Raw genomic sequence first — 26,816 nt, 5'->3', positions numbered from 1 at the left:
TATAATACGTTTAGTTTCTTTGCAGATTCATATTAATAATACAAAATATAATCAGTAAGACTTTATTGATCCCTGTGGGAAATTAAAAGCTATCTACATGAAGTATTTGTAACGTATAAGAAACAGCTTTATTTTTACAGTGATGAACAAAAAGAATCAATTATTATAATCTAATTATATACTGATCCTATGAAATGAGGCATTATGCACATGAGTACTCCTATTAGTATATTTCAATGCCAATACTTTGGTACTTTTACTCAGGTAAAATTTTGAATGCAGGTAATGGAGTATTTCTGTACTGTGTTTTATAACAGATCTAAATACTTGTTCCTCTCTCCCACTGTCATGTAAATTCATAAAACACCAGCAGGCTGACACCTATTTAAATTTTTGCAGAGTCTCAGAAAGAAAATGTGCAATTTCCTTTTTTATTTTAGTGTCAGTAAACATCTCTTTTCTTGAGGACAACCATGAAAACGTTTATTCTAACTTTATAAAAATAAAATGAAATATGATTCAAGGTGTATGTTCACTAAAATCACACAGTCCGGACATGTTTGCTCCTGTGTCTGTCTGATATGCAGCAGGCCTCGGATCAGGCTGCAGCTGCTCGACGTGTCACCGATTAGATTCATATTTCTAATTCATTGATTTCCAGCGAGGGCCACTTCCAGCATGTCTGCGGGTCGCACAGTCATTTATTCCTCCCTAATCGATTTGGTTAATTCATCCCTCAGATTGCGCTCTTTGTAAATGTGCTATGTATATTCACTCATTGATATTAATTGACTTGTTAAAAAGCAGTCCATTGGTTGGAGGCTGGTGGCGTTTGGAGGAGAGGAAGAACGGGGAGACAGCGCCCTCTGTGGGCCATGAGGGGGAAATGCAAGTGTGTGGAGAAAGATGTGTGTGTGTGTGTGTGTGTGTGTGTGTGTGTGTGTGTGTGTGTGTGTGTGTGTGTGTGTGTGTGTGTGTGTGTGTGTGTGATATCACATTAAATATCAAAATACATTAGTATATGTATTTTTAGTATATATGTACTTAAACTGTCCCTATTAGGCAAACCACTGACTTTTAGGACAAAGATGAGGGTTTTGGTGAAGGTTACTGATGCAAGTCAATGTGTGGACCATAACAGTCAGTTTTCTAACAAGCACAGCGTTTTTTGTCCTGTAAAACAGTTCCATCATTTCCTCATCATGTTTCCTAAAGACATCCATCGGCCATGTGATAAGCAGCCATGATAAAGGGTGTCAGAGACGAGGTAAAGGTTGCACTGAGTGCCATGGTGCTTCTTTTCCCCCCATCATCTGTCAATTTCTTGGCTTTTCTCGTGTAATTAACAAGTGTTATTCATTTATGGAGCTGGTCAAGTGCAGATATCCTGTAGCTGTGATGTAATTACCACCTTTCCTTACATCCTCACATGTATTTAATGGCCTGACAGAGGTGTAAAACGTGTGTATTAGTAAAAAAAAGTCCCAAGAAATCATAGTCGTCCATTATGAGTCAGTATTTATGAACAGGCATCAGAAACTGGATGAACCCATGTTTTTGTTGTAACACTCCACACTACTAAATAACACAGAGAAGATTCTGGACCATGTGCATCGATCAGTGATCTTCATTTGTAAGACTTCCTGAACTTAATAGTCAAGATTAGCTCACGTGTTGTTTTTATATCTGATATTTTTTCACAATTGGACACCAGGACGAAGCATGACAGACAATCCCACATTTATAGCCAGAATTCATTGTGTTTTAAAGACGTGCTATGTAACTTTTTTAGTCACAGGCCTATATTGTTGAATTTTAGCACTTCTAGATGGGCAAGTGCTCTTTCTGCTTTTTTTTTTACTAAGTAAAAAAAATTATATCATACATAGCTGCCATGTAAAATGAGATATTCTTCTACAAATTATCGACCCATATGGCACAAAAATGGAAAAAGTGCCATCTGTGCAGCCTTCTATCATTTTTAAGTATTTACTATTACTTAATGTAAAAAAAATACTTGTATCTTTACTAAAACAGGGAGGAATATTTGTCAATAAAGCTGCACCAAGACTCATGATTAAGTGACATCACATCTTCCATCTTCCTTGTACCCATCCTGGACAAAATACGTAGTCATGTTGTGAAAATGAAATACAGGCTTGTTGAAGACTATCATGAATAATTTTAAACATTTAAGCAGCTTAATGTCGAAAAGTGGTAGAGACATAAGGTCTTCAACATTTTCAGCAATGTAATGAGGGGATCAGTGTGAGGTCAGAGTAGATATATGTGGCAGAAAGAATTGCATAATGGCACGTAATAAGGGCACAGCCTGGTCTACAATACAGAGTCGGCAATACTCAGCATGCAAGACCCAATAACGTCAACCAACCACGTAGCAGTCATTCATATGCATCACATCCACAAATACAGCACCAGATCAATAGATCGATGGCCATACGAAACCTTCTGTAGAAAGCACCAGAGCATGTCAGTCAGCCATTTTCAGTTTATAACATTTCTTAGTGCATGTTTCTTTTTAGAACATTTTAAATGTAAAGACAAAAAAAAAAGTGTTGGGGACATGTTATATATTTCCCCACAAATAATACTCAACTACTATAATGGCAGTCCAACATGCTTAACTTGGGATTAAAAGATGCAAACCCTGAAAATAAACTAAGATCCTGTAGTCTGTACTCTAAAAAAATACAGTTCACATTATGCATTGATTAGAAACATGCAGTAGACACTGCCCTGAGGCCATATAGGCCTTCTGAATGCCCCATAAGTCTATTTTTGTTGCTCCTCGGGTAGGTTACTATGACTTTTATATTATTTATTTCTAAGCGCCCAGATATTGATTATTTCACAAGGAAAAATGACAAATGGCAGGAGGGAATGACACGGTCAGCAGGTTCTATTAGAGAAATGATAGTGTTGCTCGTGGTTTGTTAAAAGGCCCAGTTTAGATACTTTATAGGTTTACATCCATCATCGTCTAATGACCTATTTGATGAAAAACACGCGCTCTGGTGACAACGGCCCTGTGCAGCCAACTTCGCTTTGTAATTGCTCCCATATTAAATATAGATTTTTGTTTTGATATCTTGTGAGAATTCCTTTCTGTGGGTCAAAATTGTGATAAAAGACATGGATGCAACGGCAAAAGCTCGGAGGGAGAAAACTGGAGGGAAAATGGGAAAAAATGGGTGGGTATGAACCGTTGACGAGGGAACTGCGACGCTGTGATTTGGAGTTCTGAGCAGCAGTGAAGGAAGTATTCAGATCCTTTACTTAAATAAGCAATACTGAAATATGATACACCCGAGTACGTGTAAAAGTAAGTGATTGTTATGGGCAAAATGTGTATAAGTAAGAAGTAAGGAAGAAAAAAATGGTGCCTGTGAGTTATACTATTACAGTCCAGCATATTATGGGATTATTATTTTTATGCATTCATGTGAAAGTAACATTTACTGTTGAAGTTGGTTGTGGTGGACCTAATTTACACATTATTTTAAATTGTTAAGCAGTGTAACCTAAAGAAATTCATCATGTTTTATAACCTAATGAGAGATTTTAATTTATTGTATTGTTTGTTTGTGTTGTTACATTGTATCATCAGAAAAATCTGTTAAAGCATCAAAAGTAAAAGTACCTTTTAAACCAAGAGCATTCACTAAAGTATATATTATAACTTGTACTGCTGACTTTGAAATAGTGTTATCACTTGCACCATTAACCTTTAACATTGACCCATGTTTACTTTTTGTATTTTTGTACATTTTTGCGATTATTTTGTTCACAGGTTTGCTTTTTGGAGTTTATAGGAGTGAATACTTGTATGTGACAAATAAAAACCCTTGAATCAATTGAACATATACTGTTAGTAGTAGTTTCACATACCATACCAGGTTATATCTTAGATGTAGAGTTAAAAATACAATATTCATCTCTGACATGTGTTGGAGTAGAAAGATAAAGTAGCATGAAATGAAAATACCCCATATTGTACAAAAGTATAACATGCAACATCTTTGCAGTAAATGCTGTAAAATGACTAAACCTTTGTTATATTTTTGTTGATTTGTGTACTTACATTATCCCAAATGTTTCTAACAATGTTCAAACCCAGAGAAATCCAAATTTTACTCAAAGTAATGTTGGGTTTCATTTAGTTGCTTGTCCCTATAACTTCCGGGACAGAGCCGGAGAGGGAGGAAGGATGGAAGTCAGCGAACGTAACTAAACATAACATGAATAAAACTTGATCCCGTCCGTGAACATTTCTGCTTGAGTCACATATTTTCATCAACACTGGTAGTTGTTTAATAATGAAGACAACAACTCCCATAAACCATCGTCATTAGGTATTTTTGCTTGTTTGTTTTTGACTAAGAGAGCCGGAGCTGCAAAAATGACATCCCGTGCTTTACGTACACTATTGATTAAATGTATTTAGTTTCTTTCCAGCAATGGTTCGGAGGTTATGAGTCTTTATACAAGTTTGGGAATCAGTAAAACTAAAGAAAAGACCATTTTAGCGTATTTGAATAATAACATGAATCACATTTAGCCAACCACAGTCCCCGCCACCTCACATCAGGACATGTTTTGTACAAATGTCAATAGCCTGTGACGTGTACGTATGGACGTAACTGTGGTTTGCAGAAACGTTAGGTTGCATTTTATCCTTGTGACTGGGCTACATTTAGCCTCTGTTATTACAGACTTAACACAATAATACTATGATTAATACAAAATCAGCTGATGAAACACTATCTGTGTTTTTTTCATCTGTTATGAGGAACCGAAGCAGAGAAGCACAGATTCCTGTTCGACAACAGCAGACAGCAGCACTCATCACTGTGTCCTTCTTGCACTTTTAACTGGACACTTCTGCTGTGACGAGCCATTAAACCAACGAAGGCCACACAGAGATTGCCTGGATTTAAGTATTGCTTTTAACTTGAAAGGGAATTGGTGGCCCTCCACTGACCCGGCAAGCTTTAATTGGGATTGTGCAAGTATTGATTGTAAGTGGCCAGGCGAATCTTGAATTACAGCCTGATTAGCTTTTACTCGGCCCCTTGCACCAGCCAGTCGAAGGAGCTCAATGTCATCCAGGTTGGAACACTTCAGCGGCCACTTGACTAGAGAGGGAGTCTTGTTACTTCCTGTGTAAACAGGAAACAACATGTATTTAAGGAGGCGGATGACAGTTCTTCTGGCAAATGTGCTTTAGTCACATGAGGATGTATTATTCCCTTCGTGTGTGATCACTTCCTTTTAGAAATACTTAGAAATATGTCTCTTAGCATGTACCTTATGAGCAGATAGAAGGCGTATTCTCCGTTTTATCTCCCCTGCTCTCATTTTATCCACATTTTATCACTTCTCCTCTTCCTTTATTGTTTCTCAGCAGCGATGATGACCTCTGTAAGGGCTGGATGGAAGCAGTCACAGGAGCGATGTAGCCCTTTTTCTCTATTACGAGCAGCTTCGCCCGAGCCCTCCAGGCACCCAGCCTCAATATCCACCCCTCCGCACCTCCAAAAACTCTGCCCTCGGATCGTCAGCTTTTACCCGGCCTGCCTGTATGTGTCATTACAACTCGATAATCTGGAGAGGGCAACAGAAAAGTTCTCATCAGTGTCAGCCTGAGATATAGATATGGGCCGGGTAACAAATGGCCAAATGCACAGGCAGCAGAGCAGACCATCAATAAAGCAATTTCTTGTGTCATAACAGCCGCGCTTTTCCTAAAGCCAACCTTTCAAAACTTTTCCCTCTGCAAATCGCTGCAGCCCCACCATTAGAGTCCTGCCTTGTGAATTTAATGGATTCCGTACAAACAATATTCCACCATAATGGAAAAGGTTGAAGTCACTGAAGACAGATGAAGTCATAAACACGTATAATTGAGAATCAAAGACCGATAAATTTTAAACTGCTATCCATTTTCTCTTTTTAGATGATGATCTATGTCAGCGCGGCTGCAGGAAAATGGAGGAGATTATGGGGGAAAATTATAACAATAAATTTTCTAAACATACACCTTGATTATGCTTCGATTTTTTGGAGGGGTGGAGGGCGAGGGAGGGGGTTAGAAAGAGGGCTGGGATCGCTGAAAGCTTGCTGGCTAAATGGCACCATAAAATAGGTTCCCTGCTCTTTTGCCTGCAGAGCGTAGGCATGCCTGGAGGTGTGATTTCCCCCCCTCCTCTAAATGGGGGGAAATGAATTGTGTAATTTATTGCAAACGTGCACACAGTGAGATTAGATCAGCATATCCCATCAAAGGAACAACAATCAATCAGCCTCTAGTTAACAGCTTGAAACACATAAACCAGGGCACCTAATGGCTTTCCAATTTAACAGATTGATAGACTTATCCGGTCCTAAGGGATGAATTAAGAAAACCGGGTACTTTCACACAGGCACTGGCACTTTTGACAGGACCTTTTCCCCCCTCTAGCTTACTTACCATCTTTACTCCTGGATATAGAGATAAGGTTAACCTGAAAATAAAGAGAAAGTCAGTTTTCCCTCTTTTCTTTTTTTGCTCTCGGTTTGAGAAAGCACTCCAGAGCTGATTTGTTATTCAGATGAGGCGGGAGTGGAAGTGTGTCAGATGTGGAGAATGGGCTCATTTTAATGACCTGATTATCGCGGGTCATTTGGAGCTGTGAAATCAAGGGAGCTATTCAAAGCCACTTAACAATATCTAAATGTGACCCGGGCGACCCATTCAAGCAAGAATGTAGATTTAAAAAAAGAGACTTGTTTGTTTCATATCTTATTACCCACACCATTGATTCATGTAAACTCATCAGTGATAAAATACATTAAAGGAATAATCTGACATTTAGGTACTCTCATTCTCATTTTGGCTGAGAGTTACATCAGGGGACCGATACCACTCTTATATATTGTAAATATGTGGCTAGGGCGAGCAGTCTGTTAGCTTAGCTTAGCATAAAGACTGGAAACGAGGATATAGCTAGCCCAGGCTCTATCCAAAGATAAAAAAACCTGCACAAATTAACAGGTTATATATGAATTGTTTGATCAGTACAAAAAACAATGTGTAAAAACCACAATTCAACATTTTAAAGGGGGTTATGAACTGCACTGTTGGCTACCAGGAAAGTCTCCATGAAGTCACTGGTCCTCATCTACTTCAGTTGTTTAGGAGAATGCTGCAATGCTATTTTGCTGTGAAGCTCCAGAAAGGTTCGGTGGCCATGCAGATGGAAAGTCTGAGTAGATAGTGACTGAATTTTCACTTTTGGGTGAACTTATCCTTTAAATTAACAACTCTCAGTTAGTTCAGCTCACTTCCAATTAAACCCTGCCAAATTCAAGTACGGACAAGGATGCAGATAATTTTGTTTTTGAACAGATACAGATGATGATGTACTTGCGTCAACCCTATTACATAGTCAGTGACAATCTTTGAACTGGAATAACACGATTTGAATCGGCAAAGAGATTTGAAAAATCCAATATCCAAATAGCAGCCTCAAAGAAACACATTCAAAAAAGGTTAACTGCCTGTACCGTCCTCTAAAGAGCTTGGCTTCAAACCCAAAGCCTTGACCCAGAGTAGTAGCGTAATGAACACTCGGTGTCACCATATTATCTTGTCCACATCCACAGAGACAGCTGATCTCTCCGTATCACTGCATAATTGAGGAGCTGTTGCTATCAAGGATGTGGCCCTGAGAGGGATGAGAAAGTGTCACCCTAGACCCCTGCAAGCAGACCTGAGGAACCGACTGGAGTGAGACCAGAACCACAGACAGACAGCGGCCCATCACATATAGACGTGACTGATGTGTGCGCTCTACTGTAATGTGACAGACCTCCACGTTAAAGAGGGACTAGATCTTCTCCTCAAAATTAAGTATGTGAGGGGTCAGGGGTCAATTCTCTCTTTTGTCTCAGACACTTCAGGAAATGGATTGAGATTCAGCTCATGGGTTGATAATGAGCCAGAATTGATTACTGATGGATCAATAGATCTAATGAATAAAAGCCCATTACTAACCAATCAAAACTAATAGCACTTTAGCCGCCTCTTTTCTAGAAAACCTGCAGCTACCTGACACACGGGGGTGACGAATGCTGCTAAACCGAAGAGGACGACAGAGGAAATACAAAACAGGAACAAGACTATTAAACTCCACGAGAGTCTCACTCTCCAGGTCAGAGAACAAAATCTGTTTTCCTACTTCACACTAATACTCGTATCCTCCCTGTGGACACAACTCCGCTGACCCTCTTCTGTGCTCTGTGAGTATAGCAAGAAGCACATGATCACACAAAGAGTGCCCAAACATGATTGCCTCCTCCTTCTCCTCGTGACGGACAGTAATTGGTGTTTGTTTGCTCTCTTTTCTCCCTCTCTTGTGTCGCGGGGTGGTAAAGAGTGCTATTACTGTCAGCTGATTAGTATGGCTCCTCTGCCTCTTCCAGCAGCTGTCAGGACTGCCTAATGAGAGGAAACTTGAGTAGAGACAAGAGAGGCCTGCGTGCACACACACACACACAGACACATGTACATGAATTTAAACTTACACAGAGTGAGCGTGACATGGAAATAGACGCCGTTGTCTTTTGGTACAAACCCAACTTTGTTGCAGCAGTTTGAGGAAAATCCCTTTCTCTTTCAACATGACAACAACGCCTGCACAAAACCATTCGGCCGGCACGATATGAGGAAAATCTGGTGCGATAACACTGTTCAGTACTGCAATAAACAAATATTGAAGTGACACTAATTAATCCGAGGGTAGCTGACGACTAGCTAGGGCATCATCTGATTGCAAACAGTGTGAATACATGGCCCATGTATCCTCCGTCTGATCATGCTGAATATGAGAGCATGCAGCATGTAAATACATTTTGCTTATCACTTTTCAGGAAGTTTTTTGCAATGTTTTTATGACGTATATTCAGGTTGCAATATCGATGTAAATAGGATGGAGCAGTCAACACTAAAGAAAAGTTTTTCAGAGTTTGGTGTGGTAGAACTTGACTGGCCTGCACAGAGCCCTGACCTTTAACCCCATCCAAAACCTTTGGGTTGAACAGGAACACCCACTGCAAGTGAGACCTTATTGGCAGATATCAGTGCCAGACCTCATTAATGATCTTTGTTAATGAATGGGGAAAAACTCCCTGCAGCCAGGTTTCTTGTGCAAAGCCTGGAGGCTGTTACTGTATAGACACAGATGAATGGTTTTAAAATGAATTGTTAAGCAATCAGACATGAATCAGATATGAGAGTAATGCTCAGAGTCCAAACTGAAAAAAGCTCCAGTTTTCACTTTAATAAGCCAACTTTGTAGTAAAAATGTGCGAGGAAAAGACAACGTTATTGTGCAACTTATTACAGGGAAGTCAGCCTGAATCTACAGCTCTGTCCTGTTGTTTGTTCTTGAAATTGATCCCTTCTGCTGCATTTTTTCAGTGATACATGATTATTCCACAAAACATGAACATGGCATTTCGAGTAGCCATTAATGCATCAAATAAACAATAACCCATTAGCCTTTATTTGTAATAGAGATAAAGAGGATAGGAAATAGGCTGGAATGGTCATAAGAATTTTAATCTTAAAAAAAGCTTAGTACAGTAAAGTAGTAAAGGACTTTTTCCAAAAAATGGGAAACATATAAGGGACCAATGGCAATCGCTAATGGATCTTTGAGAACTGCTCTCCTAATATATCAAGCATTCAGGCCGACCCTTTGACAACTCCATCTTCCTCACATCTTAATGCACCCCAAAGTCCTCAGGGCACCCAGGAAAATTAACCATTTAATAGCAATAAATAACAGATTCTGACTCAAGGGGCCTTCAAATCAGCCTCTCTCTCTCACACACACACACACACACACACACACACACACACACACACACACACACACACACACACACACACACACACACACACACAAAGAGTAGCTTCACTAGCTGGATTAATTCCAAAGAGCCCAATCAAAAGCTTTATGACTCAGATAGCACGCCGTAACACCCATTTTTTTTTTCCATTCACATCCACAGCAGCTTTATAGGAACTGACAGCTTTATAGAAACTAACACAGTCTATGGGTGCCAAAGTAAAGTCTAAGTACATTTACTCAAGCGCTGAACTTACACATGACCACAACATGTATCCAACAACTATACCTGGTTTTAATAGACTAAGCTTTTAGATACAAAAAATACGAGTTACGCTACACAAACAGTATATAAACAGTTATTAGTTACTTAGCTCCATCTCGACCACCTTACCCAATAAAATACTTACACATTGATGGATTAGTAATAATAATTACATGATATAATATGTGCAAGTATAACACTCACAGGAACTATTTATTTTACACAAAGTCCTTTTACAATTTATACTTAAAATACATTTTTCTAATAATTAGGGCTAAAAAGATTATTTGATAAAGCTGAAATACCACACACATAAATGAATTTGGTGATACAGAGGTGCCCCAGCCTACAAATCTCATTGAACATGCTTGTTTGGTACAGACGCCAGCAAAAATCACATCATTTTTTACATGTTTTGTATTTTTTTCACTGAAAATCAAAGTCTGCATGGAACAGAAGGCAGAGCGTTATTTGATTTCTCAAATTTACATGTTTCCCGCAAAAAAGTTTAAAGTACTTTACGTACAGTAGTAGGCAAGTTGCAGCCCCACAAATCTGTGCCACTCGCTCATCGGTTGGAAGTGGAAGATTTATTGATGGTGACTGACATAATATGATTGGTTGAAATGGGTTAGTTCAATAAGCACATGTGGAATTTTGTTTTACCAGAAGAACACGACTGGATTTTGATATAAAAAATACAAAGACGTTAATATATTTTTTTTAAATTTTGGCATATATTCTTAAATTGGTGCACAACATTACGTGAATGTGATATAAAATGGTGAAAAAGTCATTTTTCATTTCAGCTCGACTTTAAATGCAAAGATTATCATTCCCACTAAAATCATGTCTCATATCTCAAAAGACAAATATCATTCAATCCCTGCTAATAAGTCTGATGTAGTGTTTTTAAGTGACATTTTAAAGCCAGGGTTGTTTTTTTACTATTACAATATCTGATCTGACCACTTCCTCCACTGGTAACCATAAAGGACTTGTAGTACAACTAAGATGATTGAGTTTCTCTTAGACTAAAAACCACACAGCACTGTTGTATCTCGGCATTTATCCTTTCTGTCAATAGCTTTCCCATTAATGACTTCTTTCCATGTTTCTCCCCTTTTCCGTCTTTGACGATGTACACCGTTAGAGGCCCTTTGTATTAGTCAAAATGGAGCATTGATTATTTGTAAAAACATAAGTGCAAATCAAATCAACACCGTACGGGGACAGATGAGAGCTGCCTACCCGCGCACACGCAGGGAAAGAGGGCAGTTATTGACCAATTGATTTGATGTGAAGGAGGGGCATTCTTTTTCCCCGCAGTGGAAAGACCTCGACTGTACGGCTAGCAATCACTCCACCACCTCACCTCCAACTACAACTGCCTCTAACACCCAACTGTGTCCTCAATCTCCACTCCAACGGGCCCAGGTATGCAACTTTTCCGTCAGCACCGTTGTGTATTTGGCTTTCTATTTCACTTTAATAGGGGAGAAATTGGCAACATATTCTTTTACAGCCCCCTGGCACCATTAGAAAGCCTGCTGTCATTTGGATTATTTATGAAAAACTATTTCATGCTTACTTACATTTGCCGCTTATTTTCCCCCAGTGTGACCTGCAGCAGATTTAGTTCCATTTCCAAAGCCTTAAAGCCAATTCTTTATGTGTGCAGGTCAGCCTTCTCGATTGAGTCGAGATTGAAATACCAGTGTGTAGTGGGAAAGGTATGGCAAGAGGAAACCAATGATCTTTTATTGTGTAGGGGGCTATAGTCAAAAGGAAAAGGAAAGGGGGGATGCTGAATGAGGAGAGACGACGGAGGGGTGACGGCAGGGGAAAGGGGGTGATTTTAAGGTGGATGCAGAATTGGAGACACCCGCAGAAATAAGAGGCAATGCAAAGGCAGCGGCGGCGAAAGTTGAGGAATGAATGGGCCACAAACATCCAGCAAAGACAACAAAGACCGGCCAAGAACTGAGTCAGCACATTGGCATAGGAAGCAAGCACACAAACATAAAAGGAAACTGGTCTTAAATCTGCAAGATTTTATATTTCGTCCAAAAACATGTCAAATGCCATCGCCCGCGAGGTGTTTTACAAGGACTACAATGATTAACTCTGCTGAGGGGTTTTGTTTGTGATTTTTTTCCCCCCGTGTTTCTAGAATCTATACTCATATTCTTGTCTGTACAAGAAAATTGGCAATCTTTGTCTTTCAACATATCAAATAAATCAAAATAAACCTCCCCACTAAGGAGCGCGACAGACCAGGACAAAGCAGTCACACTCATGCATCTATACTCATAATCCCATACTGTATGAGATGGGGTCTTTCACTCCCCATTGCACACACACACACATAAACACACACTTTTGATCTGGGTTTGGCCTGGGCTTTATACAGTGACCCTAATAAACTGCGGCGTGGCCGGGCATGTTTGTCACTGTCACAGGTAAATGATGTAATTAATGACTGTGTAGTGGAGGGGATGGGAGCCGGGGTGTTAGCTTTTAAACACCTCTCCAGCTGACTGGGTTTGGGGAGGCCCAGCTGGACACAGCCAGCGGATCGATACGGGGTCAGGGGTCAGTCAACCCTCCCATTATGGCCGAGGTGGCTCCCATCATCGTCTGGCTAACGATGCCTGCAGGAGGGCCACAGAGGGAGCCGCTGCAGGGAGAGGAAGCAGCTCCTGGGGCTCGAACTGAGGCTAGGGTGGATTCAGAGGCTGAAGCCTAAAACTAGTCTAAAACAGAAAACAACAGTTAAAATTAGGATTTCTTGCTGTGTACTAAAAAATAAACAGAGCTGTCGGCTGTCAAGATCCAGATGATAGACCAAAGATGTAGAGCCGGAAGCTGTGTATGTTGTATGTCTTGTAAACTGCATTTTCTGATTGCCATCATCAAACTAAAATAACCCAACTTTACAATAAAATAACCCAACATAACAACCCAACTGTATCTGCAGTGAGGGCCTCTGGTTAATCTATAGTCACTGACTAGAAAAGGACAACAGCAGGGGAGCATGAGAAATTGTTCCTGGTCACAGTGGTTTAATCAATAACTTTTAGTCTATTTATAGACTCCCTCTTTGTTTGGAAAAACAAAACTCATTATGTCACACATTTTGTGTGATAATGATGAATACTATCAGATCTGGTGCCCTTCACTTCCCTGAATCACAACTTTAAAATAAACTGAATAAAAACATCTCACCCTCTTATCCAGAGTACTTCACTGGCCGTTGAACTATAGTATTTTTCCCTTAACGTGGTCACAGTAAACTTTCATCCCTTCTTGTGTTTCCAAGCGGTATTATTGTCAGTGCTGCTGTTGCAAAGACAACCGGATTGTCTGCATTTTCCAAATAACAACAACACAGGACAAAACGTGAGTTTATTCAATCATTTAGTTTATAATAGAGATGTTAAATCAGACAGAAGTGGTGCCAGGCCGCCAACCTGACCGGATCACCAGTGAACCTTTCTTTTCCCAGGAGATTTCGTACCAGGTGGCTGACAGAATTTTATCGTGAAACCAATCTAAATGCCAATGGTTTCATTTTTCTATAGCCATTATACTGTGCGATCAACATTTACGTTATAATGTTAACGTTGACATTAAAGCAAAAAATATATATATATTTTTAAAATTGTTTATTGGGAGTTTAAGTGCCTATGCTAATGTTGATGGTTAAAAAATAAAACATTATTTACAGAAAATAAGAAAAGTTTGTCAAGATAGTTTTTAACTGTTGCTCTTTCTTATGTTTTTATGCCGTTTGCTGCTGCTGTTGTTTATAAAGCTGTTCTCTGGTAAGATTTAGTAGGTGTTATTTTACATGACTGCAGAGTTTTCTGTAAATCAAAACAAAAACAATGTCATCATAGCAAACATTTTATCATCTTGGTAAACATTTATTGAACTTTTTAATTGAATTTAATTACCTCCAAAGTTATATGAGCTGTTTTTTCCTCCTTTATGAAGCAGAGACATTTTGTTTTTATTCCTCTGAATTGATGGTGTAACTGTATAATTTGTGGTTATTTTATTTACAGCAACAGAAATGAATATTTTAAAGAATTGCAGTGTGGCCTCAAAAGGGCCGAAGCCTCATTAATCTAAAACTTCCCTCACATTAGTGACCCTGTCCACCTCAGACCCCTCTTTACTCTGACTCAATAGCCATTCCAGCAGATCCATACAGAGATCAAAACTCACCAGCTAATTCTAAGTGTGCCTCACATTTCTGGGCGTTTTTTTTTTATTCCTGTAGGTGCCCCCGAGGAATACTGTGACCAGTTCTGTTCATGATGTTGATACATTATTAATATAACAGCAGAGGAGCATGGGAAATCATTCCTGGCCAGATTGGGTTTGATCAATATCCTCAAAGGGCAGAACTCTAATCTAAAACTTCCTCCACATTAGCAGAACTGTCCAATTCGGACCCCTCTTTACTCAACAGCCACTTCAGCAGATCCATACAGAGATCAACACTCAACAGCTAATTTAGAGTGCGTTAGAGTTTTTAATGTTGTGAGCTCCCAGAGGAATACTGGGACCAGTTTTGCTCATGATGTTGATACATTATTAATATTACGGCAGGGGGAGCAAATCGTTCCTGGCCAGATTGGGTTTGATCAATATCCTCAAAGGGCAGAAGCCTCATTAATCTAAAACTTCCTTCACATTAGTGGGACTGTCCAATTCAGACCAGTCTTTACTCCAGCAGATCCATACAGACCTCAAGACTCAACAGCTAATTTAGAGTGTGCTGGAGTTTTAATGATGTCAACTCCCAAAGGAAAACAGTTTTGTTCATGATATTAATGTTGGTGCATTCTGATTATAATAGGGATTTTAATTTGTACAGAAAAAAAAATGGTAAAACTTCCCTGTGAACATGATTAACCTATCAGGTAACAACATCATTAGGTTTCTTCAGTACTTTTTGAAAGATTTTCATGATCACAAAGGGGGAGAATGTTTTATTACATTCAAAGGTCTTTATTCATCCATTTAAAGTCATTAATTACAATGGAAATGTTTGCATAAGTTAAAGGATAAGTTCACCTAAAAAATTTATTTTAGTCATTATCTTCTCACCCCCATGCTGAAAAATGAAAGGCGGGTGAAGTTTCGTAGTTCAAAAAACATTTCTGGAGCTTCACAGGAAAACAATATCACAGTATTCTCCGAAACAACTGATGTAGAAAACATTAAAAAAAACCTTAAAAAAAAAAAACCTTAAAAGGCTCAGAGCAGCTTGTCCAGTCTAATCCAAGTCTCTGAAGGCCCCGAGATTCAACACTGATTTGAAAAGATGTTACTAAAAACCCTTTTAGAGCCAAAATCTTCACTGGAGCTGCTCAGCTAAAAGTTTTAGCGTGCACCGTGTCTGAAGTGGGTGCACGAGCTCGACCAGGTGTCGAGGGCATACATAATTTCTTTTCTAATAAATTAGGGTTCTGGGGTCTTCTGGAAACTTGGATACCGCCAGACGAGCTGAGTGGAGCCATTTTATGATTTATTTATGATTCTTTTGTTTTTCTACATTTTAAAACAAGTCTCCATCTTCAGTTGTTTAGGAGAATGCCGCAACACCGTTTTGCTGTGAAGAGAACTTCACCTGACTTTCCATCAGCATGAGAGTGAGTAAATAATGACTGAACTTTCAGTTTTGGGTGAACTTATCCTTTAAGTTTATTTGTATACTGAAGCACCTTTCAAAAATACATAAAACAATAGAATTAATAAGTCATTAAGACAATATATAGTCGAAAGTCAAGTCAATAAAAAGGCACATAAACAGTTCTTTAAAGAATAAAATAAAACTGAAGATAAATAATAGCTAAAAATAAAATCAATTATTCAGGAATTTACTTGACATTGATCATATTTTAGGCGACCGTCCGCAAAATTAAAAGAGATGAGTAAATAGAAAGAGCTGAAACCATCAGTCAATTAATGGATTAGCCGATCAACAGAAGATTAATCATATTTTATGCATAAATGGCAAACGTGAAGGATTTGCCGCCTGTCTCATGTAGTGCTTATAATAAAGTTAAACAGAGGATAAAAATAGGCTTAAATGGAATTAAACATTACCAGTCTATTCAGGAATTCACTTTACACTGATCATATTTTACGTGACTGTCCACAAAATGAAAAGACGAATAAATAAAGAGTCGAACTGAAACTGTTCGTCAATGAATCGATTTATTGACCAATAGCTCAACTTACAAACTAATAGTTCAACAGAAGATTAATCATTTTTCAAGCATTAATGGCACACATACAAGATTTGTTTAGCCTAGACTAACTATCTTTGGTTTTGGACTGTTGGTCGATTTTAAAATGTTACTTTTGGCTCTGAGATACTTTTAAGGACATTTTCACAATTTTTGGGCAGACCAAACAATTAATTGATAAACCAATTAATGAAAAAAATGAGTAGCAGACTGATCACAACATATATCCATGAGTTGTAGCCCTAAAAAAATAGATATTTGTTTTGTTTCAGCCAGAAGATGGCTAAGATTGGTACTAAATGTGAGCAGAGACATGCTGAGAGTTTATTCTCTACCTGTGACCCACTGGTGTTTAAAGATGTGCCTGTGGACGCACTATATTATCTTCCTATGGACAGGCTAATCCATTACCAGCCTCCTTGCGGTGCGAGTGAAATACTCGTATTAGGGCAACTGTGCGTTCAGAGGCATCATTCAGGACAATGAGCTATAGCCAGAGAGTGACAAGCTAGAAAAATGTCCCCACTTTTCAGGCTGTACAAATGACGTTTGGCCACGATAACTCACAACTGGACACTTCATTTCAAGTCAGGAGCTAGCTGGCCAGTCAAAAGCTATTATACCATCTTCTTTATTTGTGGCCCATGGTTTTGGTAGTGGGACCATCAAATAAATACTGCTAAAATGCCACTTCAGTCAAAAATATTGGCCAATTCTTTCTCTGTCGTGACTGGGTCCGGATGGCAACCTGTTTCTGATGGTATAAACCTTTGAGAGTCAGGTGGTCGGGCTGCCGGCATCCATCAGGTCCAGCAGCACCCTGAGTTAGTGTTGGATATATATGCAAGTGAATAAGAGTGACCAATGCTGCCGGTCCCTTGGAGCCATTCTCAAAGCATAATAGTCAAATGAATTGATTACCAATTTATCACTTGGGAATTGCTTGCTTAGAGGAATAATCACTCACCAATAAAGAAGAAATGGCTATGAATACATTTCAAGGATGACAATCTTTGAGGAGTAATAGTGTAATCTGTCACTGGTGACAGTCTGTTTGATTGTTCTCGATATTTCAGCCCGCTGGAATATTGGACAGAATCACGCCGGGTTGTCAGAGCCGGGCTGAGGTGTGTGTGAATTTGTCGAGTGGTGCTTTAATACGGTAATAAGGCAGTCAGAAGAACACTTAGACTTCCTAAGGTGACAGCAGCTTTATCGCGCATCGCCTCATAAAGTCCCATCATATCTGTTTGCCACTATCATCAAATGGCTGTTTAGCGTGCCGCTGTGTGTCCGTGAGTGTGGGTGTGTGAAAGAGAGAGAAGGAGCGAGTGCTCTGTGTTTTGTGTGCATGAGAGCACAAAAAGATCAGCATGAAGAGTGAGTTGATCCCAGCTGAGGGCAGAAAAATACAGTCAGGGCCACAAAAGATTTTGAGCTTTTTATAAGAAAAATAAGCCCATCCTCTCACGCTGAAGTGAAACATTTCTCTTTTTGCTCCTATTCCCCTCTAAAGCCCAGGCAGCTGTGGTCAAACTTGGGTCAATAAAATGTCTGTCTGTCCATTGAGTTGCCACATCTATCAAAAGATGAAAGTTTGTCTTTAAAGGAGAGATAGAATTCAGTGGAGAGAGAGCGGGCCCTTTCTGCGAGGCATGCAGGAAATTAATCAAGGAAATGGGGTTTTTGGTGTGCCTATATCACATCTAATCTATCCTTTGTCCACATGGAGCCGGCTCCAAGCCTCACCAATCAAGAGCGACACGCTGGCTTTATGAAAAGCCACTTGTTCCCTGCATAATTGGGGGGTCTCATTGCTGAGTTAAATGGGAGGTGGAGGCAGAGGGAGGGGCAGTCTTGTTTGCCCATGTAAAGTGTGATCCAGATAATAGCATTCTCATCAAAGGCGGCAATTACATTCATTACAACGGCGCAAGGCGCGCCTGCAAGGAAATTAAGTGGTGAGAGGAAAGAAAAGCTTAATATATACCTCCTTTATCCTTTCCCCCACCTCTCAGTTCTTTTTCAAATGCTCCTCGTGGAGCGGGGGACCTCAAGAAAGAAACAGTCTCAGTAAGAGAAGAATAAATCTTGTCAAAGTCCCCCTTCACCTTTCTGCCTCTAAGAGGCTCCCGTCTACCGTTACTATGGCTGCACTTGTCTAGGATTAAAAAGCTTTTCCAGGAGGGTAATCTCTAATGCAGCTTTTACACAAGCCCAACAAATGACACCAAGTCTTTAAAAACTGCTTAAGACCTTCTCTAAATTAAATTCCAATTTCTTTCAGGGAAGGAGGAGCGAATCAATTGTCTTGTGTGGCGTTAAACCACAAACAGCCTGTAAATCAAGCGCTTAAGAGGAGAAGGGAACCTTTTCATTCAGGCCTTTTAAATGTGAATCAGAGCAAGTGGATAACACTGCAACCTTCTCAAAGACAGGTGTTGTCGCAGAGCCCATTCTACATGTGGCAGTGTGTATATTCAAACGCGCTCGTGTAATTTTGATTAGTCTTGTAAAGGTTTCGAGTTCAAGTCAGGCCTTTACAAAATGTTAAGTATATGAGTAATTGTATCAGAATAGACGGACGTTTCTGGATCAGTGTGTTTGATTTATATTATATCAGATATTAGCAACATCCAACACAGTTTGAACTGAGGCACACTGTAGGAAGTAATTTCTATGCAGGTTTCCATCAGCGTGACTACAGCATTATTGGGTGTAAATGCCAGCCCTAGTAAGCCCTATTAGAGTATTACCTGCTCTCGGTCTCATTAATACATGCTCGCTGCCCTTTAAAAGAACAGCTTAATATATCGTGCAGTGGACATGTCATTAATGCAAAATTAAGTTTGACCAATTATTCCCCTTCAGTATTTTTAGGCTTAATAAATCTGTCCTTCAACCCAAAGGCCGCATAACAGCAGGAAATGCTCGGTTGAAAATACAACACAAGATTATTGTTTTAACGATTTATATCAAACATACCTATTGAAACAAATGAGAGCACAGAGAAGTGCGCACTTTGTCTTTTCGTGCCGACAAATCATTGTGGCTGTGTGTAAATTATTCAACAGGATCTGGCCCCGGTGGAAACCTGAGCATAATTAAATTGCAATAAAATAACATTAGTGTGGACAGGCTGTTAGAAGGTGATGTAATTGGCTGCTCCGGCGGTCATGGTTCAACTGATGAGGTCGACTGTCACGTCTTCCACTGGTCCTGTGTGTACATGCTGTCCCCTGGGACTGGCAGCTGACAGGACTCACTAGCTGACTGTACACTAAGCTTACATAGTCTGTACAGTGATAGCCATGAACTGTGTGATCTTGATGAGTCAAGCCTCTTCTGTAAGGTTAGGACTTATAAACAATGCCAGCCTACGTGTGTTAGCTTTGTATCTTGTGTCAGGTGGAGTGCTTGTGTCTCAAAACAGTGTGTGGTTCAAATGGGATTTCACCACTGAGGCATGTGCGCCATCTAGTGTCCAGATGTTGAACTGTACTCACATGTGGCGCAGCAGGTGTACATGCAGGGCCAAATGTACCTGTCAAGAAATGTCAGAATAGGTTGAAATCACTCCTATAATTCTGTAAAGTGACACAAAAGTACATCATACACACACAGTTACTATACAGAATAAAGTGTAGATACCTTGATGCATTTTAAAGGAGTGTTACTCATGTTACAAGGTAAAGAATTCATTGGTAGCAGGTTTACATTACTGCTGTAACTCTAATGCTCCGACAGTTGCAGTTGTAATGTGGTAAAAGGATACAGCAGTCTCGCTCAACGTGGTCGTTTATCATCTTCTCCTCAGTGGTTTTCCTACAACTTTGACACAAATGGGGCAACGCGATCTTCACCAAGCGCTTACTGGTAAATTATTGATTGTGATAAAACATGAATGAGTCAATAGCTTTTGAAAGTAATGCAATTGTTGTGCCTCATTTGCCACTTGCTCATAATTGCAAGCTGTACATCCCAAAGTGTGTCACGTCATGGATGAGGGTGGACATGCTATCAGTTAACTTCATTAGCTGGTGGCAACAGGTGGGTGTTTCAAGTCCAAAAAAGCCACTACGCTTGGGTGACAAAGTGCATTGTTGAAGGTGTGTTTGGTAGGTTTCACTACTGATAAAAAATGTTTTTTTAAATAAATTATGACACAATGACATGTAATCTAGAGTTTTTTTGAATAACAAAGATTCTTTCTAAAAAGAGATGGCAGACAACCAGCTCCTTCAAGTATGGGGGTTACTTAAACTGTGCACTAAACACACTTTAAAGGGGCACTATGTAGTTTTGGAGAAGAAATTCAAACTCACGATTTTAATATCATCAATATTTAATGTTTTGGAAACACTTATCTTTTCCACAACTGAATAAACAAGCTGCTCTCGGAGGAAAATAAGGTCCCCAGAACACTGTTTGAAGCTAGAAAGGTGGCAGGGTCCGCCACATATAAACAAAGTGAAACGGTATGAAATTGTGATGTCCTTTAAGGTCAGTTTGTTTATTTAATTATTCAGTCATGAAAACAAAGAGTTTGTTTATTGTTGTTTTTACTGTTATATTATGTTAGCTAGTGCTGAAGATATATTGCTACACGTTATCAAAGAGTTTAAAACACTTTGTAACATCATGTTAAGGCTGCTGAAATCACCTCACCTGTCAGGTGTTTTTTAGCTAGTTGGACAGTCTTTTTAGATGTTAGCACTCCTTCACATGTTTAGTTTGAAAACAGGGATTAATAAATGAGAGACCTACCCCTCTCCTATGCCTAACTACATGTCAAAAACTGCAGTAAGCCTGTTTATTTGTGAATAATACATTACTTATGCTAAACTGTATCTTACCCCATTCCTCTGTAGCAAGTTCTCAGGTCGTGACGACTAGCAAAATGTTTAGTTAGCTAACTTCGGTCTTCAAGCACAGATATATTGGCAAACGGCTCCTTGTCGATTCATATTATACTTTACAAATGTTGAGCAGTAATGTTTATTTTTTTTCATACTATATGAGACACTGTGTTGCTGTGTATTTGACCAAAGTTACCGCTTGAGTGGAGGGAACCTTGTTTCGCGGGCGCATCGAGCAGGTGGCCGGACGGCTTTCACCGGTGCACACACAGCGAACTTTCACCCCTCAACCGCTTTATTGTTTTGATTTAGCAGGCTGTCTTTTTGTGTGACTTGTAGCAAGTGATTCGGCTTAAAGACATTTTTTAAACTATTATTGCTGTCGAGGGTTCACTCAAGCGCGTACAGACGATGTAAATGATGACCGTGTCAGACAGATACACGGCGTTACTGTTGACAACGATGCTTTCTCCTAGATAAGCTAACGTTAGCTGTCTGGCTAACGTAGCGTACGTAGCTTTGGTAACAACATGACGATGATGAGCGGTGTGTAGGAGCGACCGACCAGACATCGGATCGCGCCGATTTCCTGCTTGTCAATCACGGATTCCAGGATTATCCTGTCTTTGTGTCTGGATAGCCTCAATCCGGTTTACACCACCAAACAAACAAAACTGGTCACATTTAACCAACAGCAACTTATATTCAAAGAGGTATGTGTGCATCTGTAACAAAAAAAAAAAAAAAAAAAAATCAGCTAGCTAACGTAGATGAGTGCTACTTTGAGTTTTTTATTTTTATTTTGTTGGTTGCATGTTTATTTTTCATTACATTTAAGTGATGATTCCCTGACCTCACGCTGATCCATCTTTGATCTTCAGTAATTGTGCTCGGCTGGACATTTGCATCACTTTCTTTCAATGGGTGAGGAAAAACCAGACACGCTTGACTTTGTGAAGGATTTCCAAGAGTATCTGAGCCAGCAGACTCAACATGTGAATATGATATCAGGCTCCGTCAGCGGCGTCAAGGAGGCGGACGAGCTGCCTCCAGGTAACTAGCTGTGGCATCTATTGTCTACAATCCAACCTACAATGCATATTCAGCAGTTTTTTAAGGCGTCTGGCTTGTCTGCAGTTTGGGCAAACAGCTGACAGGTTCACCTATAAACATTGTCTGATATCTGATTTCAGGTACTTTACACAATTTGCAATTTCATGAATGTTGTCATAGCTGCTCAAGTAAACGGACATGGTCATCCTTATCCATATACTTGAATAAGTCTGTAATAAAAGCTGTTGTAGTCACTTAAATGTGAATGTAGTGTTTTGTAATCAACTGTAGAAATGCATGAAGAGTAGCTACAGTGTTTCCCTAAAGTATAATCAGTGTTTGTATGGTATGTCATTCCATTTTTTTTTTGATAATTAAATGATAAGCTCTGCTATTGTTATTGTATGCAGACTGCAGTCAGAATGGACTGGATCACCCCTCAGTGGACATGTCCCTGGAGGACAGCTCAGGGATCCTTGTGGATGGTTTTGAGAGGACCTATGACGGGAAGCTCAAGTGCCGCTACTGCAACTACGCAACCAGAGGCACAGCGAGACTCATCGAGCACATCCGCATTCACACAGGTGAGTGTTAGTAGTTCATTTCCAGGGGATGACATTCACAAGATTTTGTTACTTAGCCTGTTTTCCTCTTTGAAACAGGAGAGAAACCTCATCGCTGCCACCTGTGCCCATTTGCTTCGGCCTATGAGCGTCACCTGGAGGCCCACATGCGATCGCACACCGGCGAGAAGCCTTATAAATGCGAGCTGTGCTCCTTCCGCTGCAGTGATCGTAGCAACTTGTCACACCATCGCCGTCGACGCCACAAACTCCTGCCGATGAAAGGTGCTCGCTCGCTTTCCCATAAGAAGATGCTGAGTGTTTTACAGAAGAAGGCCAGCTCATTGGGCTACGGCCGCCGACTCCTCATCAACTTCAGCCCCCCTTCAATGGTGGTGCACAAGGCTGATAATGTGAACGACTTCTCCCATGAGCTGCCTCACTTACGTCAGGAGACCTATGATAATCAGAGTCGAGCAGTCGAGGATGGGCACTCCACCAATCAAAATCACCATCACCATGACATGGTGATGGATAATCCCCTGAACCAGCTGTCCACCCTGGCGGGCCAGTTGGCCAGCCTCCCTTCAGAGTCTCAGGCGCAGAGTCAACCTCCCATGTCTCCAGGAGCAGAGTCTATCGTTGATGAGAAGCCCTTCCTCATCCAGCAGCCCCACCCTGCCACAGCTCCTGTGGCTGTCACAGCCAGCATGGCCCATGCCTCCTCCTCTTCCCCAATCACCCCAGAGCCCCGGGCACCGCCCCACAGCAATTGCAGCCCTGGAGGGGGACCCTGCAGCGAGCACAGTGGGCGCACCAGTACCCCTAGTATCTCCAACAGCCAACCCAGCACGCCGGCCCCAGGCCTCTCCGCCCCGCTTCAGGACCCCCATGTGCTGCATCACTGCCAGCACTGTGACATCTACTTCCCCGACAACATCCTTTACACCATCCACATGGGCTGCCATGGCTACGAGAACCCATTCCAGTGCAACATCTGCGGCCACAAGTGCAAGAGCAAGTATGACTTTGCGTGCCACTTTGCCCGGGGGCAGCACAAGTAATGGATGAACGAGGAAGTCTTTGAAAGATCTTTTAACGGACAGCTTTGTTTTATTGATTCCATAGTAATTTTATTTATTGGTCTTTTACTTGGCCTTGATGTAGCCTAGCCTTTGAAAGTTGTACTTATACAGGAAAATGTCAACATTCAGATGGTTTCATTTTGTATGGTGCCCATTCAAGTGTATTATAAAGGGATGATCAGTGTTTTCAACAGGTTGAGAATTCATTTGTGGTGGTGGAGTTGCACTAAACTGCTGTCATAAATCAGAAAACGGCTGCCCTTCTAGCCAAACTAATGACCCTTGTTTAGCGTGGTGGCTTACCAAATTCCTAACTTTTATTTTCAGTTTGTCTTTTATTAAGTTTAGCTCAAAAATTAAATGTTGGAGTTTCCCTTAAGAACACAAATTTAACTGACTGGCAAGCGTTTCAGATTTGTCTTTTAATGCAATACCGTGACAGAAATGGCTTTCAGTGCACCTCTCTAAAGCAAATTTAGATAGGTGCCATTTTACACAAGTTGAATGGCGCCCTGTCAGACCAAGGTGAATGAAAATTACTGGTTACTGGAAGGACTTTGTCCTTCGTATGAATAAAGAAAGTTATAATACTCTGATGCTTAGGGCAGAATATATATTATGAGATCATATACATGCAGTTGTAAAATGTACTGTTTTTTATTGTCTGTGGAACCTGCCAAGAGAGTTAAGGCGGGAGGACCTACTAACACAGCAAATTGGCTCTCACTCTCAAAAGCATGCCCCTTTATTAAAAAGAAGCACAACATGCAAACAAAAAGAAGAAACTCTAAAGCTGTGCCCCAAATAAATTCTCAACACTCCTGAAGGTATATCTAAAGATTGCTCTGATGATGGGAGCAAAACTGTTGGCCTGGAGAGATCTTAAGCCTTGTTGAAATTATTTCAGTGCTTGGTGCATTACTATTTCTTTGCAGTGCCTGACATAGTCACTTTCTTGTGTGTCGAAAATAGAGAGGACTGTTATTTTGAAGATTAATGGATGTTATTACAATAACCTCCTCTTACTGTAACAGATAGGCCCAAACCTAAAAAATAAGTGGCCATTGTAATTTTCTATGGTAGCAATTTTTTTTTTTTTTTTCTGCCAAAATTCTGCTCCATGAATGCTGCTAAGAAACTTTGGGATCAAAACTATATGGATGGCATCCACAGTAAAAACCTGACCAAACTTTGTATCAGTGGTTTTTGGTCAGCAGGTTGTTCAACTAGATTTTATAGGGAGTCGTGTTGTTTTGACACACAGTGCCCTTCTTGACCAGCATCATGGTAATTTCACTCAGTTTGTTAAAAGGGTTTTACATATCCTTTTTGATTACATACTGTCACATTCTGATGTTTTGATATTGTATGTAGTCCCTTTGATATCCAGTGTCTACATGTTTAGGACAGAATCACCAAGTCTCGTGTCTCATACGAACACTTTCTCAGAATTGCCACGTAGCACTGGGGATGCCACGTTTTAGCCTTTGTGATAACAAACACTGAGATTCCCCTTTTACCGTATGGATCCCAGTGCTTTTCTGAATATTTACTGAGTATTGTATTCTGAGTGGTTGGATAGATGTTCAGTGTCAAAAAAGCAAATTCATGTTGCAGTGAGACTGCTACTTTAGCAAGATTGTTGTTTGTCTTGGGTACTGTTGTCTGTTGCATAGCAACATGCGTGGAGAGCATAGTTACTGTTTTTAGGACCACCTCCTTGTCACCATGCTTACCAGTAACAGGGGCATCCAGTAATGACTGCCTCGTGTTCTCTCAGTGTGTCGTAGGTTCATAGGTAACAGTGAATGTCGAAGCCTTCTGGCGATCACTCTCTCCCTCTGGGATGGCAAATAATTTTACTGTGACATGGATTAATCTAACTAATTTATAAGTAAAGTGTTTTCTAACTGAGCTGTGTTTTGTCTTTTGTTTTCCTCCACATCGTCTTTTCTATCACTAACAGTCGTATTATTTTCATTATTATGGGATGTTAATATTTATTGTTCATCATGAAATACACAAACACAGATTGTCTTTTGATGATGCTTTTTAATCAGGTAATGATGAAGAGAGAAGAAAGGTTGATTATAGTTAAGTGTGACAGTGAACAGAATGGTAGTGATGATTGGTAAATATGATGCAGCTCATTGCTGTGTCAACTTAAGCCTTGTCCTGCTCCATAGTCCCTTCTTCCTTTTTCTCAGAGCCTAGGGAAGAGAAATTGTGAAATGTTTTTTATTAGAATGTTTTCCTGAGATCATGAGAACACAGTTACTTTTCTTTCTGATATCATCCTTCAGTTGATCCACTATCGGATTCAAAACCAGGTACAAATGGCTACAGACCTTTGAGTTGGATGGGACCCAGGACCAGAGTTTGGCTGTCATGTTCTGTCCCCAGGTCTCTGGTCACACGATTTCTGCAGTTAGGTGGATTGTGGCAGCGGGAATTGCTGTCAGAGGCTGGGCATATCAGGACCTTGCACTGGATGTACACCGACTCTGAGGCTCGCAGGAACTGGAAGGCCTTAAATGTGAAACGGGCATAGGGACGGAGGCCAGTGTAGTAGGGCCTGTAGGTGCTGTCCACAGGACATCTGGAGGTGAAACGAGAAACTGTCACTGGACAATACTGGTACTATGAATATGTAAAGTTAACAGAAGAGTAAGGACCAGTTAACCTTCCTTTTCCCAGTTGACAGTGTGCCTGGTGGCAGACAAAATTGTGTAGATTTTTAACATAAACACTTCTTTATCCATTACATTATGCAATCAACATTTACTTAGTAATGATACGTTGAATCAGAAA

At 40.2% G+C, this 26,816-nt stretch overlaps 1 protein-coding gene across 1 annotated transcript; it reads left to right on the top strand.

Annotated features, from left to right (window-relative positions):
• The first annotated feature begins 21,577 nt into the window (after positions 1-21,577).
• ikzf5 (IKAROS family zinc finger 5) lies at positions 21,578-25,919 on the top strand. The gene is made up of 4 exons (XM_073482603.1): positions 21,578-22,017; positions 22,186-22,357; positions 22,768-22,941; positions 23,020-25,919. Exons 2-4 carry the CDS (start codon positions 22,225-22,227, stop codon positions 23,982-23,984), a joined length of 1,272 nt encoding a protein of 423 aa, XP_073338704.1. The 5' UTR covers positions 21,578-22,017; positions 22,186-22,224; the 3' UTR covers positions 23,985-25,919.
• Positions 25,920-26,816: the final 897 nt, after the last annotated feature.

Source organism: Pagrus major, chromosome 15 (assembly GCF_040436345.1).
Source record: "Pagrus major chromosome 15, Pma_NU_1.0".
In the NCBI taxonomy this organism is placed as follows: domain Eukaryota; kingdom Metazoa; phylum Chordata; class Actinopteri; order Spariformes; family Sparidae; genus Pagrus; species Pagrus major.
The sequence above is the reverse complement of the archived record's forward strand: the minus strand, read 5'-3'. Positions and strand labels throughout refer to the sequence as shown.